The sequence below is a fragment of the Physcomitrium patens genome, chromosome 3 (genome assembly GCF_059467195.1).
Source record: "Physcomitrium patens ecotype Gransden chromosome 3, ASM5946719v1, whole genome shotgun sequence".
NCBI classification, from domain to species: Eukaryota; Viridiplantae; Streptophyta; class Bryopsida; order Funariales; family Funariaceae; genus Physcomitrium; species Physcomitrium patens.
Genome location: NC_143412.1, coordinates 24,057,559 through 24,070,001, shown reverse-complemented (window position 1 = coordinate 24,070,001; position 12,443 = coordinate 24,057,559). Strand labels below are relative to the sequence as shown.

General features: G+C 37.8%; 1 protein-coding gene across 8 annotated transcripts; it reads right to left on the bottom strand.

Annotated features, from left to right (window-relative positions):
• Positions 1 to 2,876: 2,876 nt before the first annotated feature.
• On the bottom strand, positions 2,877 to 11,220 carry LOC112279453 (uncharacterized). 8 transcript variants are annotated; one of them, XM_090249306.1, is made up of 10 exons: positions 10,940 to 11,204; positions 10,185 to 10,772; positions 9,246 to 9,317; positions 6,974 to 8,855; positions 6,385 to 6,716; positions 6,032 to 6,205; positions 5,708 to 5,858; positions 5,227 to 5,471; positions 3,503 to 4,850; positions 2,877 to 3,415 (listed from the first exon to the last, which is right to left on the bottom strand). In XM_090249306.1, the coding sequence occupies exons 3-10, from the start codon at positions 9,270 to 9,272 to the stop codon at positions 3,231 to 3,233; spliced, it is 4,344 nt and encodes a 1,447-aa protein (XP_090105432.1). In that variant the 5' UTR covers positions 9,273 to 9,317; positions 10,185 to 10,772; positions 10,940 to 11,204; the 3' UTR covers positions 2,877 to 3,230. The 8 variants fall into 8 exon arrangements, with proteins under 8 accessions (XP_090105432.1, XP_090105435.1, XP_024369674.1 ...); XM_090249309.1 differs by having other exon boundaries at positions 5,227 to 5,450; positions 10,580 to 10,772; positions 10,940 to 11,080; XM_024513906.3 differs by lacking the exon at positions 10,185 to 10,772 and having other exon boundaries at positions 10,940 to 11,220.
• Between the last annotated feature and the right edge of the window lie 1,223 nt (positions 11,221 to 12,443).

The following is a 12,443-nucleotide window of genomic DNA, read 5'->3' as shown; positions in this document are numbered from 1 at the left end:
TTAGTAGTCCTAACAAGATGAAGAATTAACAACTAGCACATTCAACTGAAGAACTATCATTTATTTATTTATTAAATGAGATATTAAATTGTAATAACCTTCAAGATGATATAATAAAAAGAAAGACTTTTAAGAACAATATGTTCTTCTTCAAACATATGGCAAGATACAATGCATTTGGTATCACAATCTTAAAAGAGACTCACAATATTTGGTGATTTTAATGGAAGTAAAAATGATTCTTGATGGTACTATAAATTTTTTGCTTGAAAGAAGTTACAAAGGCTTCAATAATGATCAAATAATAGATTGGACCTTTTACCTTAGAATGGAACATCATTGATGATTAAGAGGACTTATCAACTACCTTCAAAGGGAAGAAAGATCACAGCATGTAGCAAATACAATTTGTCGCATTTTGGACTTCATCAACATGTGATTACCACTCCTTATAGAATTCACTCTTAGAAAGAAGAATAATGTCATCAACATACATATTTATGCTAATAGTTACCTATATAATATGAATAGGTAGAAGTAGATAAAAATAGATTAATTTGATAATATCTTCTAGAAAAGTTTCTTAAAAGATTTGTAGATGCAATTTTATCTTTAAACATGTCTATAGGTGATTAATAGGTTAGAAACTTGGCCAATAAGTTAGCCATGTATTGTACATGTTAATAGCTTGTTGTACAAGCTAATGATGTGGCATATATATAGAAAACTTATCTTGCAAGTTAAGACATATGTGTTGCAAATTAGATATATGTTAATGGTCCTATAGAATGTTGTCATATAGCCCTAAGTTAAATAATATACAAGGATAAGAATAAAGCCTTCTTTACTCTTATCAATTCTTTTCTTACTTCTAGTCTAATTTCAAGGATCTCTAGTTTTCTTGACTTTTGGCAATAGCTACTTTGGTTTCTTTTGAATATGCATATATTTTTATTTCCATTTTTTCATCTTTCTTTAAGAAAAGTTTCACTTGTTTCTTTACCTTTATTGAGTTTTTGTCCTCAATACCTTGACACTTTCATGAGATTGTTCTTTAATTCGAGCAAGTTTAGATAACATAGTTATTTTTTAGAAAGGCACATAAAGCATAAAAATCCCTATGACCTATTTTATTTATGGTGCTATTTGCATCAAGGAAAGCGACATCACAAAATATAAGTATATGTAGAAATAATAAGGCACAAAGTTCTCACCAAGCAAGAAGTAGAAAGAAGTAATTGTTGGTGAGAATAAGAAGTGAGATTTTGTATACTTGGCTATAATCATGTCGAGGATGAGAATCGGAATCAACTCATAATAAAATCAATATCAATTATATTACATATTTACAACTTGAATATGATTGTGGATGTTGAAACATTATATATGAATCATTGAACCTTGATGCAATGTTTTTGGAACACTTTCCCTTTAAATCAACAATAGAAGACAATAGTGATCCATCACTATTTATACAATTGATTGTATGTGACTAAACTGGTTCTATCATGGCTACTTTATTTAATTACTAATAATTTGTTATGTTTTTTTTAATATTGGCCAAAAGTAATTGTGCTTTTTATTTTTTTAATATAAATAGAAAATAACTTTACAAATTCTTAGCTTTTATCATCTTAAATGAAGATTGTATCACAATATAGAATTGTAAAACTAAGACGTGTCAATAATATCTATAACAATATGATTTTAGAATTATTTTTATTATCTAACATTAATATTAAAAGAAGTATGTTTGGAGTGATGAACCAATACCAACATTAACAACCCAAGATGTTGTTATAAAGAACAAACATTAATATTATAAAGAAAAAAAAAATTAATGAAGAAACAACATAATTTAACAAAGTGAGAATTAAAAAAAATCTTTTTTTAAATATATATATATTATAATTAATTTAAAATTTCAGTTTTATTAATTTTGATTGTTTACAAATAATATGAATTGCAGCCAACACTACAATTAATACTTTATTTGAGAAGATTTTCTTTTACAAGAAAATTAAACAATAAAATATTTAGTATTTATTCAATATATATAATTATTTAGATTCATCTTCATAAACAATAACATGTATTTGTAGGTCATGTTTTACAAGAAATTAATAGAAGATCCATAATTCATTGGACTTCTTCTAATAACATTAAATAAACTAACCTAATTATTTTGTAAGATCAAATTTTGTTTTTAAAATTCGTATCAAATATGATTATTCCACAAACTTTAGATAAATAAAGTTTAGAAAGTTTGTCATTGCATTTGAATTGGATAAAAATTATGTAGTTTATATATATATGATTTTGATTTAGATATTATTTAATAACTACATATAAGTGACACAAATCCTAAAAAATTATTTAAATACTCTTACTTTCCATACATGTTAATGATAGTATATTTGAAGAAGAATTCTCATATTATAAAAACTTAGAAAAGTAGCCTTTGACACCATCAACTCCCTAATATATTTATATGCTACATCATAATTTACAAAAGAAAACATGTTTTAATTATGACTAGCAAACAAACTATATTCATTAGACAAAATAAATTGGCACTTGAATAAAGTGGTTAGTAGCAACAAGTTTTTTGAGTCTTTCTTGTTATATTTAGTATATATATATTCCAACTATTAAAACTCACCAAATAATTATTTTGAGAGACTGATACAAGAACTAGCTTTAAGAACATGACATAACTTGTCAAAGTATGAAAACTTGAATTTCGAAAATCTGAATTAGAGAGTTTTAATTTCTATTTCAAAAATTCTAGAAACTTAATCTATTAGTCACTTCCCCCAATCAAAATGTGCTAGTTTTAAAAGGTTAAAATATGGTTCTCCATGCATGCAAAGGTCTTTTTAAATCAGTGGAAATATGTCAAAATCATTAGAACTTTCTCAAAAAAACACAATGCATTCATGGAATATCCCTTGGATCGCTGAACGCTACTAATCTGATTTACATCTGCCTGTACTATTTATGGGTCTGAATACAAGCAGGCCCACAGAAGCTTACCAAACCATCAAGAACTCTGAAACTCGCTCTCTGATTACCTCCGTATCTCACATCCAGCGCTTGGACCATGTTCTCTGCAGTTGAGAATGTGTCCAGAAGACTCATAGCCATGACCTCGGGAACCCATAAACATCACAAGGACTCTAGATATGGAGCATAGAGGATCGACAAGCCGAAGCATCGCTTTTCATAAATCACAACCGTCTCCGACTTCGCACTTCATCACGCCTGTCATCAATACCTCTGTCGAGGGTAAATTGCCGAGCATGCCCAGGAGATGGCCAGGTATCCCTACTACCTCTAGAGCTTGGTTCAGCTACTTGCTTCACATACTTCTCCTTAGATGATTCCTCCTCCAAAACTCCAGAGCGTGGACTACCTGCGAGGAGGACAGATAGAGTAAGGCTGGTGAAATGGAGACTCACTGACCACTATTTTCAACTACTGATGCAGTAAGGTACAGTACCTGGAGAGAGCTGTGAATTCGATTCCAGGTCTGATTCCGAAGCCGTAGCAAAACCCACTATCTCTTTCGTAGCAGCCTCCTTCTTCACAACTTTCTTCGATTTTCTGTCTTTGTTGATTATCTCCAATCTTCGAAAGAACTCATACTCCTCACGTACAGCATCATCCAAAAAGCTGGTCTGTTGTTCCACTTGATCGTCATTCCAACCCTCCTTCAGTTCAGAGGCCCTCTCTGAAATACAGACCTCAGAGTCAGTCCGTTCATCCATGTACGTATCTCCCCCATAATAGACATCTGCTTCGATCCTATCATCTCTTTCTAAGGTGGCAAGAGCTGTTTGTGCCTTCTTGACAAGAGAGCCAGCGGCGTGCTTAGATTTCTCTACGATCCGCTGAACCAACATCCTTCCAAGTATCTCTTCTGTCTCCAACAACAAATTGTCCTCGCTAAAGACATTATCGTCATACTCGAAGTTTGTTGCGTCCTGATGGTCAATAGTTTCTGATGCTCGGGATTGGCATTCCCAATCAGCCCCTGGTGCAGGACCGGGAGTCTGTCCTTCCATTAGACCTTCCCATCGAGCTATCTTCTCTTGCACTGTGGGGGTTAGTTCCCCTGGCCACTGCACAGATGGGTTTTGAGGCGCCTTGAGCAGTTTTGTCCCCTTTTCAACAGGGGTAGTCAATCCTGCCCGGCCAACCCCAACCCAGAAAGAAGGATTGGCACCAGCTGAAACCTTGGGCTCAGAAGCTGGTCTCGTCGTCGAATTTTTGTACTTGACAGAAAAAGAAGCCTCACAAGGTTTGTAGTCTGCAGTCTCTACCCCTGACATGTCAGAAACAGATTTCAATGACTCCGATAGTTCAGAGTATCTTTTAGTAGTTGAGCCGTGCTCTGCTAGTGAGGTGAAACCTCCGTTATCTTGACTCCTAATGAGCACTGGTTGCCCAAAGTCAGAATTATATGAGGCGCGCCTGCTTGGATAGGGTACTAAAAGCTTAGATCGAGGAAATAAGCGACCTTCAAAAGTGGCTGATTCTAAAGGATGTTCCCAGGTATCTGCCATTGAGACACAACTGGAGAAAGGACCAACACTTGGGGTGACACTACACAATTCAACACTCTCTCCACAAGCGCCATGAGAATCCAATTCATGAACCGAATCAATAAGTTGTGTAATAATCTGAGAGTTTTCTAATATTGGTCTGCAGTCCCTATAAATCACTTCACCCTGGAATGGCCTGTCATCCTCAAATTCAATCATTGATTGCAAAAACTCATTGGATACATCATCATCTTCTACTGCCAATCCATTGCCCTGGGAATTCCTTCTCATGTCTTGAGGTTCCTGCGCAAAAATTCTCGAACGGATTATATTAAATCTGTATTCGTTCTGGAATCTCCTGAAAATGCGTAGATTTAAGCCATAGCATGTTCTCACCACTTTAGACAGATCATTCTAGTGATAAAAGACAGAAAGCTGGGAGCTCATTCTAGTTATGAATTAACCAAATCATAAAAGTATATGCAAATAATAACTTTCAACTAATAAGTCTGAGACGTCTCATTCAAACCTGACAAGCTTCGAGTCAAAGCTATAAGTGCCAAGAAACTCTACAAAATTGGAAAAGGAAAAGCAACGTAGGTTTGGGAGACACCACTGCATCGAAAAACTCCTTGTCCAATGTGAAAGGCAATTCAGCACAGGCAACATTTGTATTCACCTGGTTTGCAGGCTCACGATGCAAGCCTGTTTTCGGTTCTCCTCGCAATACAGGTTCAAGGTGAGAGCCTGACTCTACTGGATGATTTTCTACCTCATAGCCGTTTGTCTGTAGTGAGGAATGAATGGATACTTCATCACCTTTCACACCAACCGATATGTCTGTAGTTGCTTCTATGATGATTGAGCTTTTGTCAACCGGGACAAAGCTCATAGTAGATCTATCTGGAGTCGCACATTCATCAACTGCAATCAACAACCATCAGATACAGACTGTACGAGATTTTGAAGGACCTTAGATACCGCCTTCACATAACTGGAATACAAGGAAGTGGTCACTAAGGGTAATGCTGATCGTTCTACTTTCAATGCTAATTATGATGAATTTTAAGATGGCTAAAAGAAAACAGATTCATATAAGCAGTTTTTGGAACAAAATAAACGCTGACTATAATAATCAAGTATTAGGGCTGTTGGCGCACCTGAACCAGAACCAGAACCAAATGAAACTTCAGTGAAGCGCCTCACTCTATCTTTCCACATCTCAAGCTCCTTCTCCCTGTTTTGTAATTTTGATTGAGTTGCTTCAAGTTCCCCTTCTAATTCTGTGATTAATTCTTCTTGACGAGCTCTCTGTATGGTATTAATTACCCCAACCATCAGAATAAAGTACAATGGATACTTTAATGTAAAATAACGTCCCAAGGTCATGAGCAGTCACCAGCATAAACAAAATGACATCGTAAATTGAACAAAAATTAAGTAATGCAGACTCATGCAGCTACACCATAAAACATTAAACCAACCTGCAGTTTGCGCAGTAAACGCGTAAGTTCTCGTGGTGAAACTGCGTAATTATTCAAGCATGCAGGCTGTGCCAGAGCTGAAAGATCATCATCTGAATCTTCTTCAACTCCAGCAGGTAGGCCTGTTGGTTCCAGATCACCATAGACTACCGATGCAACACCATCCATATCCAACTGCAGCAATCACAAGCAAAAGAGTTACCGAATCATCAACGCATCTGCCACCATGTCGAATGGCTTTGCAGTTGCTTCTTGTATCCACTTCTTATAACCTAGAGGTGGGTGTCACTAATAATAAACAGGAGCCTAGCTAGCACATCATACAAGATAAACAAGAGTAAAAGCAGTTATACCTCATCCAAAACAGAATATTGACTCTCCATCGCTGCGGACTCCCTCCCCGTGAGTTGATCAAGTTCAGCCTCCAACTCTGCTTCAAGCTCAGCCATCTGATGTTGCTGCTGTGTTTCATACTGGCTCCTCCCCACTGCCTCTGAATCATTTGTGCGTGCAGGACTTTCCCTTGTGCCAGGTTCCAACTTCAGAGCCTCCAAGTTTGCTTGCGTCTCGTCCAGAAGCTGGTTCAACCTTTTCACTTCCATTTGATGTGGACCAGCACCAAACAACACCCCAAGAGCCACTCCAAAACTAAAAAGCAGGGTCTCAAAAGTAGTCGCTGTGGAACCTGAAATACAAGGCGGGACATAACTGTCAAAAAGATATGCCCATTTTATGGCCAGTTTAACAGTAACCACGCACAATAAGTATGGTGATAAAATTAACCACTTTTTTGTCAAGGCATCAGCCAAACTCCCTCGTACCATATGACTAATCGTACAAAAGAACGATACAAAGTTCGATAACGAATTTCTTTAAAAAATTCTTGATGACAGCCAAAAAAGCATCGCATAGAATTCTTTTCGGAATGTGCTCATGAGATACCTTCTGCACTCGATCTATCAAGGCCCTGCTCAGTACCATTTGAAAGGAAGCGCCTAGAATCAGATACTTTTCGTTTCTTTAACAGAACTGGCAGAAGAATCTTCTTACTATTGTCATCGCATGGACTGCTTGAAACCAGGTAATTTGCTGGGACTACTGTAGGGTTTGTGTCAACATCGCCGTCACTCTCGCCCTTGCTAGTCATTGCTAACTTTACAGCATACTCCTTCAAAAAAATTGAGAGATTTGTCAGGTTTGGTAAACCAGTTGAAGCTGAAGATAGCCCAGATTTGGAACTACTTTCATCAACCATGTTGGCGTTACTTGAAGGCAATGCTGCACTGCAACCAATCACGCTCACATCATTAGGATTCCCTTTCTCAGCTGAAGATGAAAACTTCAGTGGTCGGATGACTGACTTGGCTCGGTTTCTATCAAGTGGGTCAGCTATCTGGGCCCTGAGGCAACTCTCCAAAGATGTCACTGGCTTCGGAGAAGCTCTAAGACCGCGCACTCTGCGAGCCAATGATGTACCTTTGCTTATCTTACTAAGAGATCTTCTAATGTAAGCACCGCTCATCTGATCTCCTTGGGTAGGGACCTTCCCAAAGAAATCAGCAGCATCAAATCCCAAAAAAGGATCGGATTCACCCACTAATCCCCATGCAAAAGCATCCGGCTGTATGTCTGAGAGAGCCTCCTCTCCTCCCACTCTGTCCTTGATCCTCTTTCCAGAAGAAGAGTTCCAAGCCATGTCCACGGTATCTGTAAATTCAGCCTTCAGTGTATCTTGCTGCCGTTTCCCAGAATTGTTGAAAGGTAGATTCACTTTATCCTTAACAGTCATGCCCTCTTCACCCTCGCAGCCAAAAGATCCTCTACCAGAAGTTTCTTTATCGCTTTCCTTATCTTTAGAGAAGTTGTTTCTTTTTAGTCGTTTCCAAGTTCTAGATTTCACGGAGTACTGGACCTGAATTGCGCAGTCATATGCCTCCGTCAAGATAATGTCTGAGTATGCTCCATTTAAGGACAACACAGTGCCAAAACTATAAGTCAGAGTGCATGTACCCTTGTCATCCTTCCGAATTGTGGAATAATTGGCTTGCAAAGAGGAGCAGCCCTCACAAGCATCCGAGTCAGTTTCGGTACATGACAATTCAGAGTTCAATTTCAGAACACCGGTAGAACTCAATGACTCAACACTCGAAGAGTTGTCGACAGATTTAGTAGCTGAGAGCACTTCACTTTGCTTAGCGTCACAGTTGGCTGAACCAAGCACATCTTCTTGGGATGTTGCATTAGTGCCTTCGATGGCTTCGACCCGGAAGTTTTTAGGATTCTCGCCTAGAGGAGATGCATCAACAACCGAGTCTAATTGAATCAGAACATTTTTCGAAATAACGCCAGCTCCAGCAACCCCCTCAGCTTCACCCAAATATTCAGCAAAACAAGGGGCAGACTGGGATGACAATCGACTGCGCCTTCTACCTCTTGAACAGATAGGACTGGCTTTAAGGCTGTCTACTTTGACCTGCCTTTGGTTTTCTCTCGCTACAGAGTCGTCCTCTTCACCTTTCTCTTCTTCGTATATTATCTCTTCTCTTGAACTTCGGAGAGAATTAATGCAACTCCGTGTAATATATTGCTTAGAAAATCCATATAAACCTGTTTTGTCTCTTCCATGTAAATTCTCTAGTTCGACAAGTCTTCTATACTCTTCAATTTGGTCAATGTCATCTGCATCCTCGTGCAGAGGCTTCCCTTCGACGGAACCCCCATAATCGTTACCAAGCTTTCTGTTGAATACTTTGATAGGAAGAGATCTACTCCGATAAACTTTCGTAGAAGGCGATCCTCTGGGAGGTGTTGAACCACATGGCTCCTGCTTTGAGTGTTCAAGTTACACAGTGAGCTCAACAACAAAACATGGCTACCGGGAGACATTAAAACATTACTGAAGTTAGAAGCAAAATACAATTCTGAATCTTCAACCACACCTTTCACTTTTGCCAACGAAATGCTTCGAAAAAGAAAACTCTGTTGTGATACAATATGGAACTTCTAGAATACACATGACTATGCGCAAAAGTATGCTTTTCACCAACACTATTATACTCGGCGACAGGCCCTCAATAGCCAGCATGTTTTCAACGGAACACTGTTTAACTCAAATGGTAGTTCAAAACAATATAATATAAGGCCGAACCAGTCTCAATTCTTAAGAAATATTGCAAAAGAATCTAGACATCAAAGTAATATGTACAACATTCACCTCTCTCTTGCTGTTCTTGCCTCCCATTCATCCCGGATAAGGCAATTTTGGTGTAATTATCCTGCAAATTTTCTGCTTGTATACAACGTTCAGAAATCATTCTCAATCCCATTTTCAACGATCAAATGATGCTTCGGAAAACCAAAAAAAATAAATTATGCATTGGTTGATATATCTCAAGCAGACCTAGCAAGAAGAAAATTATTTCACTATCAGAGATTTTCATAAGCAAGTGCAGATATGCTACAGTTGACTACTGTAAAAAGGTCCTGATTGAAACCAAGAAATACAAACAAATAGTGTTCGCAGTTGACACGCCCTTAAGCCTCTTTCTCGCTGTGGAACCGGGGCTCAAACTTCGCTGACCCTAAATAATACAACAGGCTCGAGAGGCTGGATACTACAAGTACATTGGACTCCCTGTATGAGTAATGGAATACTACTCGAAAATTAAGCCCTGCTTCAGATATAGAACCGTCAACGCTCAGCTTTCATTCACGTGGTGTGCGCACAGGGTTCCGCCTAAAGATCAGAATGCCCCGAAGAGCAGTGACTTATCTCAGAAGGTGCTCGGAACCACAAGTGTCCGAAAACGAAAGAAATGTGCACACCTGAACGGTATTACCCCCCCCCCCCCCAAAGTATTTCGATCAACTACCATCTAATATCAAATTGACATACGACAAATTCAGGACCTAGTCAAGACCTAAAATGTGTCTTTCTGTAAGTCTCTGCATAACAGGAATAGGAACTGCACAACTGACCAAATCCAGCAGCCCGTGAAATTCTAGATGCAGCTACTGATTCACCTTATCCCAAATCCACGAGAAAGATGAAACTGAAAGACTCCAAGTTAGCAGATATAAATAAATAAATAAATAAATAAATAAAAAGCGACATAATTTTAGACAGTCTTTCCCTCTTCGCCACTTTCGCAACCTGATTCAGTTCCACAATCTTCAAGCATTGGAGCCGCTCGTATTCATTAATATTTCCAATTCTCAGTCGGTAAGGCGCTAGAGGTATCGTTAAAAAATTGCAAGATAACGTAACATCCCGCTGACTGCATCTGCATAAAACTTTCTTGCAAATCGTATTCAGTGGGAAACTTAATCACTCACAACACGGCAAAGACTGGTGAAATCTTCGACGGCAAGAAACAAGGGAGCCCAGACGACACCCAATCCTTCCAAATCTTCCTGTTTAAACTACCCTGTCTCGAAATCCAGCTCCCGCTCCAACTCAACTAAGCAACCTATTTACCACTCAAGCGCTCGTGCACTTAAAAGCTCCCTCGGTTAAATTTCTTTTGTTCTTTTTTTAATCTTTCTCACCAAGCATTCCGCATCCTCAATCCTCCTTCAAATCTCACAACCATAGCCAAATCGCGCCAAAACCGCGCCCCCAACCACGACTCCCGAGAACAAGATAAACAAAAAATACAAACTCCGGATCTTAATACCACCCCCGCCAGCCCGCCAATCTCTTACCAACCCACGATCTTCGCCGAATGCAGCTCACATAGACCTTAAAAGACACGTTAATGAACACTCACGGTCAATGAACAATCAATCAATCCAGTTACCAAGAAATACTCGACTATTCAAATTGTGTGAGTGACCAAAATTCTCTAGCGCTCGCTTGTTCGCTCGATCGCTCACTCGCACACAGCAGCAGAATCGCCAGAAGCTCACCTCGTGGGAGAGGAGGAGGTAAGAGCACGAGGCAACGGGCGAGAGAAGCGGGAGAAGCGCCATAGCCATAGCCCGGTTCAGCTCAGATTGCGCGTGACATAGGCAGGTCAGTTGAATCCATTTTGTCGAAGTAAATTGAGCACGCCATTGCAGCAGGACTCCATAGCTGACCTCGGGCCAGAGCCAAATCGCAGAGAAACAAATACAGCGTGGCATCCACGGTTCATGTCGTGAGAGAGCATTGCACAGTTACGACAACGGGCAAGGCTATGGCTATGGCTACGACTACGACTACGAAGCCTAATCTTAAGCCTCCTCGCCACAATGCCGCAACCCCACCTTCGTTCGTTCATCCTCCGCCTCTTCGTCCTTATTTCATCCATATTCCGCCTACTCGTTTATCCTCGCAAATACCGTCCGTCCTCTCCCTTTCGTTCGTCGCTTCCGACGAATCGATCGTCAGCTTTGTCGTCGCGTTGTGGGTGCAAGCCTGTCACAATCACAGTGCAAAAAAGACTTTCATGACTTTTTATAATTAGTATTGTGTATAATTAGTATCGAATTTGAACTTTAAGATAGCGTAGTATATAATTAAATTGTATGACCCAAATGTCAGGTAAAATTGCAGCATTTGTCAATAATTATTTTTAATTTGGGTTACATACTTGTTGTGATGGTAAATATCAAGAAGTGCATACATTTATATTTGGAAGAGAAAAAATTGATTCATGTGTGGTACATTGAATGTCAAAGATGTGAATAATTTTCTTTATAGAAGTAATATATTCTCTCATTAATTTCGATAATTAATGCAGATTTTTTTAAATTTAAATAATCAAATGTAAACATGATAGCTTATAAGTATTGTGTTTTGAATCAATAGACTCAATGAAATATGCCTCAATTCAAATTCCTAATGTAAAAGATAGTTTTCATAAAACTTTTGGAAAAAGCTGTATGTGTATAAATATAAAAACAAATGTAGTTATATAAGTATTTGTTCTATTATTATTATTTTTTGTTTTCAACTAGTTAGCACTTTTTGAATCTGTAGTTCTTAAAGAGGTGATTTTAAGATTTTAAAATTTTCTGTATGGATTAAATTGAAGTCAAAAAAATACTTTTATTTATTATATCAAAATAAAAATAACTCAAGATTTTTTCCATACAATCTCCTTTTTCAAAAATCTTATTGCTTGAATTAAAAAAACACAAAGAAAGTAATATCTAAGGATCATTTGTGGCCATATTTGCAACAATTGTAGTACAAGTATTATTTCATTGTGAAACATGCATTTCAAGAATTAAGATGTATTACTGTAAATAATACTTTTATTTCTATTTAATTTTGTGCTTTGATGCCATCAAATTTATTTTTAATCTTTGAAATTTATGTCTCTAAAATTAATTAACTGTAAAAAAAAAATTAAAAGAATTGGATTATATTTCATCACAATATATGAAATAAAATTTATATAAATAAATAAAATTGCATTGAATTCAC

Coding starts and splice junctions, on each gene's coding strand:
- LOC112279453 (XM_024513906.3), bottom strand. CDS start 9,272: ATGGGAGGCAAGAACAGCAAGAGAGAG. Junction 8,856..9,245: donor GCAAGAACAGCAAGAGAGAG/GTGAATGTTGTA, acceptor CACTCAAAGCAG/GAGCCATGTGGTTCAACACC. Junction 4,851..5,226: donor ATCGTGAGCCTGCAAACCAG/GTGAATACAAAT, acceptor ATTTTTGCGCAG/GAACCTCAAGACATGAGAAG.